Source organism: Gopherus flavomarginatus, chromosome 1 (genome assembly GCF_025201925.1).
Source record: "Gopherus flavomarginatus isolate rGopFla2 chromosome 1, rGopFla2.mat.asm, whole genome shotgun sequence".
Classification (NCBI taxonomy): Eukaryota; Metazoa; Chordata; order Testudines; family Testudinidae; genus Gopherus; species Gopherus flavomarginatus.
In genome coordinates, this window is record NC_066617.1 from 207,500,856 (window position 1) to 207,519,952 (window position 19,097).

The 19,097-nt window shown below is 42.8% G+C and overlaps 1 protein-coding gene across 4 annotated transcripts in view; it reads right to left on the minus strand.

The window, feature by feature from the left end:
- DSCAM (DS cell adhesion molecule) overlaps positions 1-19,097 on the minus strand; it is a 680,512-nt gene that overhangs the window by 134,274 nt on the left and 527,141 nt on the right. For 3 of the 4 annotated variants that reach the window (XM_050933241.1, XM_050933240.1, XM_050933242.1), the window contains exons 12-14: positions 12,611-12,807; positions 7,103-7,199; positions 5,552-5,680 (exon numbers count right to left, since the gene is read on the minus strand). In XM_050933241.1, coding sequence (XP_050789198.1) covers positions 5,552-5,680; positions 7,103-7,199; positions 12,611-12,807 — 423 coding nt within the window. Of the gene's footprint in view, positions 1-5,551; positions 5,681-7,055; positions 7,200-12,610; positions 12,808-19,097 lie in introns of those variants that run through there. The other variant, XM_050933243.1, reaches the window with a different exon arrangement.

The window sequence follows — 19,097 nt, forward strand, 5'->3', positions numbered from 1 at the left end:
AAGTTTCTGGCCCACCTGGTTGTAAAGAAAAGCTTGAAAATTGGACATATAAAGGATGCAAAAAATGTCTACCTAAGTCTGAAGGGAAACTGAGACAACAGCTCAGAGAGGGATGAATTACCCCATTCATCTCAATGAGATGTTAATTCCAACACCAACTCCTCTGGAGAGCCCTGCAACCCCTCCCCACCCTTTGTCCTGGAGGACCGTGTGTGTAGAAGGAGGATAAGAGCAGGGGCGGCCTTAGGCATTTTGCCTCCCCAAGCATGGCAGGCAGGCTGCCTTCAGCGGCTTGCCTGCGGGACGTCTTCCAAAGCCGCGGGACCAGCGGACCCTCTGCAGGCTTGCCACCCCAAGTACACGCTTGGCGTGCTGGGGCCTGGAGCCGCCCCTGGATAAGAGTCCCACTGATCCAACAGTGACACTCCAGTTGTTGGACTAAGTATGGGAAGCCCCCCTTGCTGCCATCAGTGAAGAGAAGGTGTAGGCCCTGCTTCCATTCCTGCTGGAGAGATGGGAACCTCATTATGCCTATAAAACCATGAATGTTGTGGAGAAAGTGAATAGGGAAGCGTTATTTACCCCTTCACATAAGACAAAAACCATTGGGGGTCACTCAGTGAAATTAATAGGCAACGGGTTTAACACAAATATAAGGAAGTACTTCTTCACACAAAACACGGTCAACCTGTGGAACTCATTGCCGAGGATGTTGCAAAGGCCAAAAGCATAACTGGGTTCAAAAAAGGATTAGACCAGTTCATGGAAGATAGGTCCATCAGTGCCTATTAGCCAAGATGATCAGGGATGCAACCCTATGCTCTCTATGTCCCTAAACCTTTGACTGCCAGAAGTTGGGACTGGATGGCAGAGGGGGAATCACTCAATATTTGTCCTATTTTGTTCATTTCCTCAGAAGCATCTGGCACCTGCCACTGTCAAAAACCAAGATACTAGGCTAGATGGATCATTGGTCTGATCCAGTATAGCCATTCTTATGTCCTTTCTGTGACAGGAGAGGGGCCCACTGCCATTCAAAATGAGGAAAGGGCCGTGGTACCTGGGTGGGGCCCATAAGAGGTCCCATGCTATGATGCGTCTAAACCAGAGATTGCCTTTATATGGTCCTAGGTTGCCCTGTGCTCCCCAGACTTGCTCATCACACTTTACCTTATAACACAACACTCAGCACCTGCATTGTACAGGATCAAGCCAACTGTAAAAACATCATGGTGAGAGTGAAAAGGGCTAATGACAATGTTATGCAACGTGATTGGGCAATAATTTCAAAAATAGATTATTAAACACCGCATGCCATTTTAATCTGAAGAATGCTTCTTTCCCATTCTGCTCCTGAATGGGCCCCTCATATCCTCCTCTGCCTTTGCTACAGTTCATTCATTCATGTAAAAGGCCTTTGACTCATGTTCTCATGGAAGTCATGGAAACTGAATATTCTTATCTTCTGTGATTTCACATGTTTAACTACTTATCAGTACTCTTAAATTTGCAGGAGCTTCAGAGCTACAAATGCTTCTTACTTGGGCAGTGGATAGGTTTAGGTGATGGAAGATGAGCTCAGGATCTTTGTCAAAAGTTTGTGGCCATTTCTGTCATTCTAGAACTGGCAGTAAATCTGGTTGCTTTCTGAGAACAATTACAAGTGGGTTTACTCAAGAGTTGGAATGAAGGTTTCACAGGAGGGTGTTAAGGTGGGTTTGGTATCAGAGAAAGAGAAAGGGAGATGACATTGGGTCACTATTTAGGAACGGTTGTAAGAGACTTGCTGGTTGGATTGGGGGTTTGCTGGACCTATGACTTTAGCTTTTTTTCCCCAGTGACTTGTCCATGAAATTTTTAAATATTCACCTAAGACTTACTGCAGATAGAGCTTTGTTCATTAACTGATATTTCTAGACTGACACATTTTAAGACTTGTGAATAAGACATTCAGGTATAATATAATCAGAAAAAACAATTGTACACATGTTCATGCTGGGTGTAATGTGTATGGCCATAAAGCCATAGTTCAGAGAGTAGTGTCCTGAGGTCTTTTCATGAACTCTCACTTTAAGCAGAAGTTCCAGAATAGATGGGAAAAGAATCACCTCTTCTGGTTTCTAGTCAACACTCTGACCGCTATACAATCACTACGACCCAGGTACCTAAGTAGTCAGTTGGCATATCCATCAGTAACCTGCAGTGTTATTTCTTAAGTATCTAATTCTCTTTAAACATAACTATGCTGGCTATTTTCACTTGTATTCTTGGTAGGGTATTACAGATGCTTATCATATGCTGGATGTTTTGCCTAAATTATTTTCTAGGCTGTTATTTCCTTCTTTCGTCTGTGTACACCAAGCAGTGGGTTTAATATTAGTTCAAGGATCTTATCTTCCTACGATCGCTGTCTCTCTTAACATCTGAAAAAATGCAGCGATAACCCCTCTTGACTCTCTTTTTCTTCAGCATTGCTTTCTGCAGCCATTCTGCATAAGTTAACTTTATCAGTGCTTTTGTATTTTTTGTTGCCTTTCTATCTTCTTGATGATTTTTCTATAGAATTATGACCAAAAACTGGGCACAGTAGTTCAGTGCAAATGATCACTATACAGATTTTAAAGTTTTGTCTTATACACCAGTTCCTCCAGACCATTCCTTTTTCTTTCCAGTCTCAAACTTTTATTATCATAATGTGCCCTAGTCACATAATCACTTTTTAAACTATTATGCTATCCTTGCTACTGGTTTATCATGTGGTATTGTTCAGATGCAGTTTTGAAATCCAAGTACATTATGTTCACTACTTCACCCTTGCATGCACTCTGTATTATCACCTGAAAAGATTCTACCAGATCTACCAGAGAAGCAGGGGCGGCTCCAGGCACCAGCACACCAAGCGCGCGCCTGGGGCGGTAAGCCATGGGGAACACTCTGCTGGTCGCCACCAGGGCAGCAGGCAGGTTGCCTGCAGGCTGCCGCCGAATCTGTGGGACCGGGGACCTCCCGCAGGCAAGCTGCCAAAGGCAGCCTGCCTGCCGTGCTTAGGGTGGCAAAATACCTAGAGCCGCCCCTGCAGAGAAGATGTAGACCCTGATTCTGGGCTGCATTCTTGCCCCTTTACATCACTCCTCCAGCCTAGCAGGAGAGGAAAGCAGTTGGATGACTCCAGGCAGGAAGTCTCCAGGTGCAGGGGATTCCCTGAGCAGTGTAGGGGTAGGCTCAGAGTTGGAGGAGGGTGCGTCAGGGAGGGATGGCATTCTAAACTCCACTTCTTTTGGCTTGGTGGAGTGGATTACAGGTGGATAGGGAAAGCCAGACCCGGAAACCTGGAAGTGCACACATAACTTAAAGTCATATCACCTGCTAAACTGCACATCCTGGGCTGTGCTTCCAGGGATGCTAGACTGAGAATCTGGCCCATAATCTTTAGGGAACCATACTCACTGGTATAATTTCAATTTTTAAATAATCTCATTTCCCCTTAAAAAAACCAAACAAATAAAACCCCCTGATTTATGAGAAGTTTATACAACCAAGTGTGATGTTTGCTTCTATTTTGTGGCACAGCATCCTCCTAACTCCCACTTCCTAATCTAGCAATAGTAATATCATATGCTATTTTTGCATATCAAAGACCATGCACAGGTAGGATTGCTACCTCTGTGTTACACAAATGAGGATGTCCAGGATGATCCTGAACCCATAAAACGGAACAGCTGGTAGTGTGTACTGAGCACCCTTACAGACTTCCTGGGACAACCACCTCAAAAAAAGAAACAATTCAGGGAAACCGTACAGTGGCAACCCTATGCACAGGAAAAATACAATACAGACTAATCAAATGCAAAATATTAAAGACATACAGTGGAATATCATTTGTACAATTACTTATCAGTTTCAAAAAGTTAAAAATATAATATTATACAAATACTCTCTCATAACTAATTTCATCAGCAATATGTTTGCACTGATAACCATATATATTCAAAATGCATCAGTTAGACTATGTCCACAGATAATCTCCGTAGACAGAGTACAACAAACACCAGGATGAGAAGCAACACCAAATAAACAAACAAATTCAATATCCCTTTTAAATATCTTTTAAAGCTTATTTATCAATAAGGTGAATCTTATTCATCTATAATTTTCTGCTTCCTTCCTAGTCCCTTCTTGGGCTGTGATATACGAGAGTATTTAAACATAGGCTTAAATTTTAAGCATAACCTTAACTTGTATGACTTCAATGGAATGTGAACATGCGCTTAAAGACAAACCTCTGTTTAAATTCTTTCCCGATTAGGGATGATTTCCTGAACCAGGAGTTATGTTATTTTCTTCCAGTTCTTCAAAGTTCTCACTGTTCTCCAATGACTCTTTCAGCTTTGCTCCATAATCCTTTATCTTTTTTGCATTTTCTATTCCTATACAGGGTATTTTCCTTCGCTCCTCCTCCACCCCAACAATTTGAAAGACTTTATTTGTGAGTGTGTAATGTCTTACAAAGTTGTATACAAAATGTTTGTGAAACAGATGGACTCACATCTTTCATCTACATGTTTGTAACACTAAATTAACCACAGTAGCATAACACACAGCAACAACATATTATATGTGAGAAAGCGTAAATGAAAGTGATGTCATGACCTTACCGGTAACACTTTGTGCCAACTGTCCAAATACAGTTGAAACTCAAGCCAACATGCACCTTTTACGTTACAGAGCAAATGAAGTTCAGCCCAGAGGCAGAGCTATGATATTTAATCCAAAGTTCATATATTTAACAGTTTAAAATGTCACTCTGTCTCTGTATTTTCCCTTTAAGAATACGAATTAGCACACCTGTAGTGATACAGGCACGTGGGTCAGCTTTACTTATGAGCTGCATGTTGATATGGCTGAATGCTGACCTAGCAAAAATATATCTGCTTACGTTGTACTGCAGATATGTTCTACTAGCCCGTCCCTTGCAGCATTTCAGAGGTTACTGCAAACTCAGTTTGGTGGCTCAGCAAGCTACTACACAGCTTGCTTTGTCTATCCTAGCACACTACTAAGACTGCAGTTTGGCTCCTAACCCTGCTGTTCAGGTGAAATGTCACACAACCCTAAGTACAACAGAAGAGAATTTCTGTAGCTCAGCACTCCAGATAAAAGGTCACTGTTCAGAGAAATCACCCCCCTGGGAAAAATGGGCATTGGGGAAAAAAAACAGGAGGTAAAGGTAATAATAGTGGCCTAATACCATTCAGCATCCATTGTGGAAGTCACAAACTGGAATGGCTAAGGCTGCATCAGGAAATCTGTGGCTATCCCAATAAAAAAAGGGAAGAGCAACAATCCAAATATAAACAAAATGGTCCTAATACAAGAAATCAAAAAGAGTGAAATGGCAAAAAACAAAGCCCACTGTAGAACAATAAACAGACTGTGGAGGAAGAATTTCCATCAAGATGTTTTGATTTATGATTCCCTGTTTACAGTACAAACAAAATAATGACGGAATGAAAACAAGTTATGAGAAATGCAAATGAAGACTCTCTCTTACCAGACTTGTTCTTGCATTCAATATCGTAGCCTGTGATCGGGCTATTTCCATCAAATCCCATGGTCCATCTGAGGGCAATGCTGCGTGCTCTCACCTCTCGGATTTCTATTTCAGGAGGATCTGGTGGCTCTGAGTTAACAAACAGACTCTGCTTTAGTCAAAAGAATGCTGGTACTAAGCATAAGCTATAAGAATGGGCATGGCTCTAGGGTGGTCTGCTAACAGGATGATCTCATGCCATTTTCTCTGCTCCCTCATTAATATATATACTCATTTAACCACCCATTGGAGAACATTCTGTGGAGCAAGGAAAAGTCACTTTTCAAAATAAGAGTGACTGAATTTGTCTTGGATTACTAACTAATGGTAGACCTGCACAGATGCAACATATTGTAATATTGCTTAAATTCTGCTCCCATTTGCAGTATTCATGCCAGGGAGGTTCTGGCTATAATTGTCACACTGCATTGATACTTCTACATTTTGAATGTATGTGATGGTATATACATAAAGACAGTACTTTTAGGGCTAAACTATTGGAGGAATAAGAATCCCAACCCTTTGAATATAAATACATAAAAGAAGGGTTCAAAACCAAGGGTCTGATTCTCATTTACACAAAGCCCACTTCATGCTGTTACACAATGTGGCACATATATATATTCATATATAGCTTATGCCCACTTTAAGATCTCTTTTCATTGCCAGAGCAGTATAAAGGACCCTTAGGGCAAATGAGAATCTGGCTCCCAGTTTCCTCCTAATTTCTTGACAGGGCTGGTTCATATATTCTGTGGAATCTGTAGTCACAGGGAACCAAGGATTGGGAGAAAGATTTGTTGCAAGTATTAGAAATGTTATGCTCCAAGGCATAAAAGCACATGAGCTAGTGTCATGTGGCAAACCAGCAGTGGCCAATGGCTGAGTTCTGCCTCTGCTCTGCATCTAAAATACCATCACCTTAAACCACTTCACAAGCTGCTGCTGTCTGCCTGACTGAGCTCCCCACAGGAGGGAGAACCCAGCCCCAAGCGATACAGGCTACCGGAGCCTGAGTTGCACAAATATATTAAAATGTATTTTGACTGATTAAACTTGAAATATTTTGTTTCTAAATATATAGTGAGTTTAACATTTCTCCTGAAAAAACATCACATCAAATCGCTTTTGCTTTATTTCACCTGAGTTTAAACCATTTTCTTGATTTAAAAAAAACCCAAAAACCTCAAGTATACCATCCCTACAGTATATGTGCTGGATGGATTTTTATGTCTGACAAGTAGATTGTCAACTAGTGAATATAAGAAATACTCCCTTTACTCATCTGTACATTTCTACAAAGACTCTGGAATTTAAGCTTCACTGTGATTGATTCTATGTTGCTAGAAAACATGAGTTTAAGATTCTGATGCAACTTCTAATTTCTCTGACAATTAGGAATATGTTTAATTAGGGACTAGCACCTCCCCCCCAAAACAGATTTCTGAGCATGGCATACACTTACTGTACTACAATAGTTGTGTTTTTTTCCTTATGTTGTCCTCTTCCTACCTTGCACAGTGAGCTGAATTATTCCACGGTCCTCCCCATAAGAATTGATAGCGTGGCAGGAAAAGAAGCCAGAATCTTCACGCACAGTTGGCAAAATCTAGAGGAGGATTGAAAAGAAGCCATTGATTCAACAATATGTACAGAAAGCAAATAAATGTAAGCATCTTTCAGATACAGGGTGGGAAAATGATACAAACTGTTTCTCTTTGCAGTAGTGCACTGATATTGTATGTGTGTGTGTACATGGAATATACAAACACCCATGTAACTATGCAGAATAAATATTAATGGCATGAGTGTAAGGTCCAAAAAGCTGGTATCTATCAAGACTAGAGGCAGGAGCTAAATCTATTAGAAAGCTGGGCGTCTCCCCTTTCCAGTGGTAGAACCCCTTTTTAGCTCTGTTGGTTACATGAGGTCAGATCTTTAATTTTTCACTGATCGAGGGCTCAATACTCCCTATTCTGCACCTAAGATCACTTTAATATTTTACTTTGGAAGCAGGAAAGAAACTTTTCTTTGGCAGGTTGGTTTTTTAAAAAGGAGAATGGCAGATGTTTGAAGCAACTTAGTATCTGGATTTGTGGGCAGAGTGCAGGTGAGGTGGTCAAAAATGCATAATAAATGCAATTTAATGTACGATGTCACAAATTATTGCAGGAAATTCTGGATATAAGCACCATAATAATATCTATCTATCTACGTACATATTTTATAGGTGGACCTGGTAGAGCCAGCTATTATTAAGCTTGCCTAAAATTTCCCAATATAAGACCCTGTTGCTTATAACTTTGCCAGACTTTAGCAATTTGGGCTGAGATATTTTTTATAACAGGTGTCTGCCTCCGGCTATTGTGGTTTTTTTTTAATTTCAGTCACAATGGTCAAACCTCATGCTTTGGAACAGGGACCTGAAATTTGGCAGGGGGTTGACTGTGTTAAGGATGTGCCTTTTTTTCTGTCCCCTTGAAAATCCACCCAATTGTAGTCAAGTTATAAGACTTTGAAAAATCCCAGTTTGTAAATGCACAATAGAGAGCTCTGACTTCAGCAGCTAAAATCTCCACAGACTGCCTCCTAACTGAGCATGTTCAAACTTCTGCCAGCTCGAAGTGCTGACTAGACTGCTCATGCATCGTCCCCTCAAAGATCCTACATGTGACAGGACTGCACATGAGCCGTCCACACAAATTTACTGAGCATGCTGCATCTTCTCTCTTCTCCTAAAGCTGACCAGGTTCTGCATGAGCCATACCCACAGAGTGGCTGAGTGTGCACCTTCCAGCCCAGGGCTACATCATAGAAGCTGGAGTTTCCCTGTAATGACTGCTCCCAGCTGCTCCAGGCCAGGATGGGGCCAAGCAAAGGAACTGAGAGAAAGGAACCTGTCTCTCCTGTGCTCTCAATAACTCTCCTGCTGGTGATCCGGGCAGTGTGGAGAAGGCAACTGTCTGATTCTAACATAGAGAGGGCAGGGAACTGTGGGAAGTGAAAGGATGGTCTCATGGTTAAAGCAGCTGAATGCTGCCCTGGAGAACTGGATTCTATCCCTGCCATTGTCCTAGAGTTCTTATCTGATACTTGGCAAATCACTTAAACCAGACTTTTCACAGATGGTCAAGAATTGTGTTTTTCTCATTTCCTGGGTGCCTGATTTGAGACCCTTGGATCTGATTTGCAGAAGTTCTGAACACTCATAGCTGCAACTGAAATCAATGGGAGCTGTGCTTTTAACATCTAAAGTGCTATATAATGCTACATACTCTGAAAAATCAAGTTGTAGGTGTCTTAAAATGGACACCCAAAATTAGTGGAAACATTCTATCTGTGCCTCAGTTCCCCATCTGTAAAATGGGGATAATACCTCCACTTCACCTCACCAGACAGTCTGTAAAGATAAATTAATTAATGTTTGAGAAGTCTTCAGATAATATAATTATGAATGCCATAGAGAATCCTATGAGAAAATGAATATTTTTATATTCAGAACAGGGTTTGTATAGTGTGCAGTAAATAGGGCCTGGGGCCCACACAGAACAATTAAAATAAAATATATATCTATATATTCAATAACTGTTCATTAAGTGAGCACTGTCCATCCCATGTGCTGAATAAGGCAGGGTTTCCTGTGGAAAAAACATTATGTGATCATGTAATTAAAGACTATGAGGGGGACAAATTAAAGTTGCATAGGCAACTTTAATTCTGACATTTCTTAACTTCTGGGAGCTTGACTTTGCAACCTTAATAATATTATTGTAACTTTTTTGTGCATTTATATCTATAGCTATGTCTCTCTCTCTCTATATATATATACAGTATATATCACTACCATATTATTTCATGAACAATTTGCTAACCAAGAAAGGGATTAATGCCCCAATCTTACACACAGAAGTGCTATCATGTGCACCCAGATGGAATCACACTAAAGTCATCAAGGTGATTGTGGGTGCTGGGACTCATGTTCATGTATCTATTTGCATAATAGATTTATTTGTATGTAATAAATACTATTCATCACATACGTACATGCACACACATACTTAGGACTTATCTTCTCTCACTGAAGTCAATGACAAAACTCACATCGACTTCAACAAAAGTAGAACAGGAGCTTTACTGGATAGTCTCCAAGACATCTTTCAGCTAGTGAAGAAAGAGCTATATTTTACTGTGAGAGTATACCCTAGCATCTCACAGAGCTAGAGTTATTTCCTTGAGTTAAAAAAACAAAACAATAAGAGATATTTTATATCATAGTATAACTGAAAAGCAGTACTGGAAATCAACAAGAATTTTGCCAAATTATGGAGAAAGTTTTGCATTGCATTCTTTGGAAGGTTTTTTTGAAAATCTCTGGGATTTTTTTTTTAATATATTACTAAATATACAGGCAAAAATATGTTTTTACTAAATATACATGTGTATTAGTAACTTATGTTTCCTGATGAGTTTTAAATAAAACTGTTTAATTCACTTGATCTTGTCTTTTCTTAATCCTTCCCATCTGCTGAATATATTTTCTTCCCAAAAAATTTTCTTCCCAAAGACCTCCCACTTCCTTTTATCCCTCCCTTTTCAGTTGTTGTCAATCCCTCCTCCACTATATCTTTCCAGCCATCCCCAGACAAAAGACAGTAGCAGCTCAACAGAGAAGATGCAGAAAAGTGAAGTGTTGCTTAGCCCTGCTTCCCAGAGAGAAGTGTGGGGAAAACAGCCTTGTTGGTGCCCTTCCCATGTAGTGGAAGGGGATAAGGGGAGATACCAGTGCTTCCAGGGATCTACAGCCTGGAGGGATTCCTGGTGACAAATCACACTGGAAATGATACTTACAAGTAAAAGAAGATCAAAGAAAGGTGCTCCAATTCCTAGATTAGGCATGGCATTCCATCTAAATCTTTAAATACATGGTACACCTCTACCCCGATATAACATGGCTCGATAGAATGCGGGTTCGCATATAAGGCGGTAAAGCTCTGACACACTGCTCTGAGCAGTGTGTTAAGGGTGCTGGGCCAGGCCGGGGCCGAGGGGTTCGATAAGGGGCAGAGGGTCTTGGGGGTGGTCAAGGGCTCGCCCCCACAGGGTCTGGGGGGCCAGAGCTGTGAGAGGGCACTTTTGGGGGTCCTGCAGTCCCAGAATTGCCCGGGGGATTAGCAGGGGGCCAGGAGCAGCCCGCTCTGCTTCCCTCGCCCTGGCCCCAGCAGTGTCACTCGGAGGAGGGGGTTTGGGGGTAGGGATCCCGCCCCACTTTCACCAGCAGCGGCAGAAGTGGAGCAGCCTGGCCCCAGCCCACTCCACTCTACCAGCTCCCAGACACCGCGCTCCGCTTCCCGCTGCAGGTGAGTATGGGGGGGGCGTCCTTTCCCCAATCTCCCTGCACTCACCAGTGGCAGGAAGCGGAGCAGCCCAGTCCCAGCCAGCTCCACTCTGCCAGCTCCCAGCCATGGCACTCCACTTCCCATCGCAGGTGAGTGCAGGACCTTTCTCCAGCTGCTCCCCAGCTACATGGCTGGGGCCGGGGCAAGGAAAGTGGAGCGGGCTGGGGCCACATCGCTCCGCTTCCCACCGCAGGTGAGTGTGGGGGGCATCCTTTCCCCAACCTCTCCGCACTCACCGACGGCAGGAAGCGGAGCGCCGTAGCTGGAAGCTGGCACAGTGGAGCAGACTGGGGCCGCTCCTCTGCTTCCCGCCGCTGCCGGTGAGTTCCTGTCAGGGGGTGGGGGCAGGGTGGATAGGGGTCAGAGCAGTCAGGGGACAGGAGGGTTGGGTAGGGGGTGGGACCCTCAGGGTGATTGGGGATGGAGGTCACTGGAGGGGGCAGTCAGGGAACAAGGAACGGGGGTGCAAAGCAAGTTTGATATAACACATTCTCACCTATAACACACTGAGATTTTTTGTCTCCTGAGGACTGCGTTATATCAGGGTACAGGTGTATTTGGACCAAAAAGTGCAGTAGCATCAGATGTAGCCTGTGTTGATGTCCTTAGTCTTGATGTCAATTTCAACACTAAGACAGGCTGTATTACAAAACCATGTTAGGATTCATCACTTGGTCTCAGCTACTTGGATAGTGTGTTATACATGTACTGGTAATACAGACTCCAGGCCAAATTGTGGCTATGCCAGGCTGGAGGTGGGGAGAGGGCACAAGAAGCCCTTTGACCCTTGCTTAGCACACTTGTGCAGGAGGCAGCATTATTTGGCTGCAGGCTGCCGTAATGGAAGAAGGGGCAAGCTAGCACCACGAGAAACGATACTGTATCTAGAATGCATTTCTTGGCAGAGTGAGGGAAGGACCATGGCACCAGCCCACTAAGATATCTTCACTTGTTTAGCAGGGGCTACCTCTACTCTTGCTCCCACTACTACCCATGCGTCATTAATGCCAGTAAGGTGGTACACCTCCTCCCCATACCCTTTCCAACGGAGCCTCTTCTGGCTTAACTGAGAACTGTCTATTTTTGACAGATAAAGCAAGAGTCATAGCTATGATACCACCAGAGAGCTGTATTTCACATAAGTAACAGCAAAGCTGTGAAATATGACTTCTTGCCAGCTGGCTGGATGATTTTTGCTACAATATCCAGGATCTGCTGAATATTAACAAACACAGCGCAAGTCCTTCTCATGTCCCTGTGGCACTTTTTCCTTTAACCTCATTTGGCTTAGGATATTGTAATGGACATTTTATCTGATTATTACTTTGACTGCCTGGGTGCCACTCAGAAGCGCAGATAGGAAGAGAGAGAGAGAAGGCACTTGAAAAACACAGGGTCTGATTCTCTTGGTACACTGGTTTTGTACCAATATGACTCTACTGACTACAGTGGGGTTACTCCTGACTCAAACCAGTATAAGAAAGAGGAGCATCAGACCCAAAGTCATTATTTTTAGATTGGGGGTGGTGGTGACAGCTGTGCCTGGTGTCCTCAGCCATAAAAAATAGAAGCAAGCAATCCTCTAGAATGTATAAACAAGTCATTGGTCACTTTGCTTTAGTACCTGCAGGGTAGAGATGACTTCATCACCCACTTCCTTGGTGGAAACAAGATAGCGGGACATTTCAGGGTTAATGATTCGATCCTCTTTCTCCCAGCGGACTATGATGGGTTTCTCTCCATGTGCTGTGCAGCTCATCTCCTTCTTTTGACCCTGTGTTGCCAAAGTGGTGTTTGGATAGGAAGTGATCATAGCAGGAACTAAAATCAAAAACAAGGCAGCTCATCAGTGAGACAGCTATTGTAACTGAGGTCTGGCCTTGTAGTCTCAGGCTCAGCCACGCTCTTGATGTGTCACTAGCTAGCACAAATACTTAGACAATGGTTTTATTTTCATTTTTATGTAATATAAGAAATATTTTAGCTGAAGATGGTCCCAAGCCAACATCTGAGATCCAAACAATTCTTCCTACACATTAGGGTTCTAGGAATCTAGATTTGAAGCTTGAGTCCATTCTTATCTTTAATAAATTAAAATATTAATAGATTCAGAAAATTACTGTGAGCCATAAGCAGTCAGGTATGTGGCCTGTAAAGATGCAATGGAAGAACTTTATACTCAGTACCATGCTACTATGATGAGATTCAGCAGAAATGACTGAGGAAGACCAGTGGGTCACAAATTTACATTTCTATTTATTTATAAATATATTCTTCATTATTGTCAGCATTACAGTGAAGATCAGAGCCCCATTAAGCTAGGAGCTGTACAAAACCACACGAGACAGATGACTGCACAGAGGAAATTATGACCTACGTATGTAGAGTATATACCGTAATTATCATATGTACCGCACATGTTTATATATAAAGCTGATGCTAAATCTACCCTGATTTTCTCCTACTGTATTGAGTAGTCCATTTAGACATGATTTTCAGCCTACTCACACTAAGGCCTTGACTACACTTGAGAGTTACAGCGCAATAAAGCTGCCCACAGCACTGTAACTCACTCCCTGTCCACAATGGCAAGGCACATACAGCGCTGTATCTCCGTGGCTACAGCGCTGCAGGTACTCCACCTCATCGAGAGGAATAACAGCTGCTGCGGAGTGGCTGAGACACCGGTGCTCCAGTGTAAATGGGAAGCAACCTCATTACACAGTGATTGACCTCCGGAAACTCCCCATAATCCTTTTAAGTGAAGGTTCTTTTCCTTGTTTTGTTGTGAACTCCGGGCTCTGGAAGCTGCTTATCAAAAAAACAAACACAGCTACTGTCTGCTGTGAATGAGCAGAGGCAGGCAGGGGGGATCCCTTTGGAAGGCCCAAAGCTAATGTTTGCTTGGAGAGAGAGGTGGCGCGTGGGGTGTGGAGGGGGAGGGTCAGTTTCCCCAAGCGGCTGCTTATCTGGTCTGTGAGAAAAAACCAAACAGCTGCTGTTTGCTTTCACTGAGTGAGAGGGGTGGAGGAGGGAGGGGGGTTGGAACTTGCAAGGCAGGGTGCTGACACAGTGTCCGCACTACAAAAAACCATTCTCTCTTCCCCCACACTCCCTGTCACACTCCACCCCCCCTTTGAAAAGCACATTGCAGCCACTTGAATGCTGAGATAGCTGCCCATGATGCACCACTCTCAACGCCACTGCAAATGTGGCCATGCCAGTGCGTTGGCAGCTGTCAGTGTGGATAGACTACAGCGCTTTCCCTACTCAGCTGTACAAAGACAGGTTTAACTCACAGCGCTGTACAGCTGCAAGTGTAGCCATACCCTAAGAGTCTGCTGCCTTGGCTCTACACGGCTAAGAAGAATAAAAAAGCTGTAAAATCTTACTTTTCTCACAATCTATGTAAAGAAAATACAATTTTCAAGTTTCGTTTCAAAATCTACATTATGGCATAGATGTAACTATCTGTAATGCTCAGAAGTCTTTACTGCATGTCCTCCCCTCACAGTTCCTTAAAAAGACAGGCTCAGAACTGACAAATCCAAAACTGAACCTCCTCTCAAAATACCATTCAACAAAATCAGACCCTGAAATCTCTGTCTTCTTTTGACACTGGGTGATGCAATAAAGTAAACCACAGCTGAGTGACTCACCAGCAAGCACATGGGGTGCTGGGTTAGTGCAGTGCAACAACCACAAACTGTCTCTCTGCTCTGCTTGTTCTGGTCTCGTGAGCTAGAAGGTAACTGACATTTAGAAGACTCCTAAATTTCGACAGTAGCCTGATCACAAGAAAGCAGCAGCAGAGCCACACAGAGGAACAGTGTGGCATCAGCTTTGTGTCCAATTGTATATGTAAGTTTCTGAACAACATGCTCTAAGGCAGGCCAGGATGGGCCGTGGAGCAATCAGACATGTAGCCGTGGACTCTGGAATGAACTCAGGGCCACTGCCTCTCCTCACCGCACACATTGGCCAAAAAATGAGCACAGCCACAAATGTTGTGATCTGCTGCTGAATATCACACTACACTACAGTCACTCTTGACCACCTATGGCTTTTCTACCCAGCATTTTGGAGCAAGCCACCCAGCCTGCAGCAACAGCCCTGGGCTAGCAGGGCTTGTGCTAGAGCAGTGGCTCTCAGATTTTTGTACTGGTGACCCCTTTCACATAGCAAGTCTCTGAGTGTGATCCCCCCTTTATAAATTAAAAAGACTTGTTTATATATTTAACACCATTATAAATGCTGGAGGCAAAGCGGCATTTCTGGTGGAGTTTGACAGCTCATGACCCCCCATGTAATAACCTCACGACTCCCTGAATCTCTTTTTTTTCATTTGACCCTGAGGGGTCCCAACCCCCAGTTTGAGAAGCCCTGTGCTAGAGCTCTAAAAATAGCTGTACAAACAATACTTTAAGTTATAGCTCAGGCTGGAGCTCAGTCAAGGAGGGGTGCGGGCTTCAGAGCCCAGCTCCAGCCTGAGTTGCAATTTCAGAGTGCTCTCTATATAGATATTTTTAGAGTGCTAGCAAGAGCCCCTCTAATCCAAGTTGGTTGACTTCAGCTGGGACGCTATCTCCAAAATGCTGTGTAGACACGCACCTAGATTCTGCTCCCTGAGTTGCCACCTGAGGGAGTGGAGAAGTGCTTTATTCACTCACACATCTGGCTCCCCGTTTATATGGAGATCATGGCAGGTGAGAAGAAAGAACCATTCAGCCATTAGAACCCAGCCTGACTTGTGCTGCTGCTGCTGCTGCAGCAGCAGAATGAGACACGGCCGAGGTCCTTCTTTCTGTCTGTCTGATAAGCCAGCCACAAGCCTCCTGCTTCTTCCCAGAAAAGGAGCAAAACCTGCTTCCTTTTCTTCATCTTGGAGTCAGGCAGGCTAAGTGTTCCCTTCTCCTTGGTGCTACCATCATTAAGCTGTTGGCTGAGCAGAGTGAGAAAACAGTCCCCATCTGAGGAAATGGACTGAAGTAAGTCTGCTCAAGACAGCCACATCCATCTTTACGCTGACAGGAAGTAAGTTTGCCCACAGATTGTATTTTGGGTACAATCTTGAAGATGTGTCCTCTGACCCTGGGTATCCCGGTAGACTACCACAGGCACAAGGTATAAAAAATGGGGCCATGTTGTGCCTCACCCTGCTATCCAGTGTTTGTAATAACAGTGGATAAAGGGGTGTGGACATGAGTGTCAATGGGTAAGGACAGACAGATATGAGGAGTGTCACCACTGTAATGATGCTGCCTCTGGCAGGACACAACTGAGAGTATCAATTCAGGACAAATTGCTTAGAGCAGGGCAGTAACAGCCCAAAGCTGGGTTTCCTTTATTATTAAGGTACACCAAATCAGCCAAACAGAGAGCACTTCGGTCTCACCCCACTGGCTAACCAGAAGTCATACAAGCAATTCCCTTAGACACTCCAGTTTCCCAGTATCACGATCAATGCCACTCATTATGGGGATGAATGTTTATGAAAACCAATACCCCAATAAAATAAAAAAGGTTCTCCCAATCCCAAAGGACCAAGCCCCAGACCCAGGTCAATATATAAGTCCAATCTTACTCACAAATCACTCTGTTGCCAATGCTTTAGAATCTAAACTCTAAAGGTTTATTCATAAAAAGAAAGAAATATAGATGAGAGTTAGAATTGGTTAAATGGAATCAAGTACATACAGTAATGGGAAAGTTCTTGGTTCAGGCTTGTAGCAGTGATGGAATAAACTGCAGGCTCAAATCAAGTTTCTGGAGTACATCCACAGCTTGGATGGGTCATTCAGTGATTTGTTCAGAGCTTCAGTATATAGCAAAATTACTCCAGAGGTAAGAAGCAGGATTGAAGACAAAATGGAGATGATGCAGCTGCCTTTTATATTCTCTGCCATGTGGAAGGACACCCCTTTGTTCTTACTATGGAAAATTACAGCAACAAGATGGAGTTTGGAGTCACATGGGCAAGTCACATGTCCATGCATGACTCATTTCTTTACAGGCTGATGCCATTGTTTACATGTTAGTTTGAACGTTCCCAGGAAAGCTCAGATGTGGATTGGCGTCTCCCAAAATGCATTGTCAGTTAAGTGTTTCTTGACTGGGCACTTAATCTGCAGATTCCTTTCTCAAGAAGCTGACCAAATGCTTCACTAATGCTACTTAAAATCAAACACACTGAAATACAAGTACATAGCCAATATTCATAACTTTAACTACAAAATGATACACACAATGATAGCATAATCATAACCAACAAATCATAACTTTTTCATATATCAGAGTGGTAGCCGTGTTAGTCTGGATCTGTAAAAGCAGCAAAGAGTCCTGTGGCACCTTATAGACTAACAGTCTTTTCTTCCAGACTAAGCCATTGCTAGTGAACAGAAGAAGAAACCTTTTTTAAACGAATTACTCTAATTGCTGTTTTGAAATACTAATGTTTGGTGGCATGACCTTTTCACATGTCAGAGCTATTGATGCTTGGATATGACAATATGTCAGGATGCAGCCCTTTCCATTAGAAGGGTTTCTGAACCATAACAAACTGATCTGATAATTAGCAGGGTTGTGGAGCTGTGGGTTAGAATTAAAAATTGGATCTAATTACAGAAAGGATTCTTAGAAAGGTTTTCTCTGGGATATGATGCACTTACCAGGCACCATTATACAGTCTGATTACCTATGTCTTGTAAAACTGTTTGTATATTAAATCCTGATAAACTTTCTTACAGAGAAGTGTTCCACATTAAAAATTACTTGAAAGAGGAAACAGAGTTGAGAGGAATTCCTGCTTTCATAAAAAGAAGTGGTGGTCCCCATTTCTCTAGGAGTCCCCCGAAATATAATACTGTACTGCTCAGCTGATTTATTTCACAAAAGCGTGACTTTCCAACTATCAAGAAGGCCATACATACAGAGGGTCAGCTTTTGGGGCATGCACCCATTTGCATCTAAACTTACAAATCAGTAAATTAGGCATATACAGTTATCCAATTTATGGACACAAAGGTGTGTTTTATATGTGTATCTGGGGGCACTGGCACATTTTGGCCCTGATCCTGCAACTTTGGACAGACAGCTGCACCTATGCATACATGTCGTAGGAAATGAAAAGGAGGTCCTTTGAAAGTGTGACTTGCAAGTTCTAGTGCCAAGTGCCTGAGCTTGCACCTTTGATTTTAGTCACAGTGGGCATGGGGCTTAGAAGTTCACAAGCATTTTCTGTTTGTTGTAAACTATATTCAGAGGGTATTTCTACAGTAGTGTATGAACTCAATATTCACAAATTTGGTTAATCATGGAAGATAGCAATGGAAAAAAAAGATTAAATAATCTAGTTGATTGATTCCCCAATCAGTATGGGATATAGTCCCCAAATAGAGGTTATAGCATGATGTAGAACTTAGTAAAAAGGGGGGAAAAGAGGACCTGGGGAATTATAGACCAATCAATCTAATGTTGATACCTGGATATTGGAACAGTTTATTAAAATCCAGTTTGTAAGCACCTAGGGAATAGTAGGGTGATAAGTAATAGCCAGCATGGATCTGTCAAGAAAAAATCACGCCAAGCCATCCTAATTTCCTTCTTTGACAGGGTTACTGGCCTACTGGATAGGAAGGGAAGCAGTAGATGTGATATAGCTTAAGTTTAGTAGTGCTTTTGACACAGTCCCACATAATATTCTCATAAGAAAATTAGAGAAATGTGGTTAAACTGAAATTACTATAAAGTGGGCACATAACTGGTTGAAAAAACATACTCAAAGAGTAGTTATCAAGGATATGCTGTCAGATTGGGAGGACGTATCCACAGAAGTCCTGCAATGGTCTGTCCTGAGTCCAGTACTATAATGTATTTTCATTAATGATTTGGATAATGAGGTGGAGATTATGCTTATAAAATTTGGAAGTGACGCCAAACTGGGAGGGATTGCAAGCACTTTGGAGAACAGGATTATAATTCAAAATGACCTTGACAGATTAGCGAATTGGTCTGAAATCAACATGATGAAATTCAATAAAGAAAAGAGCAAAGCAGGAGCGGCTGTAGCATGGATTCAATTGCACCCACCATGAAACCAAGCAGGCCAAACC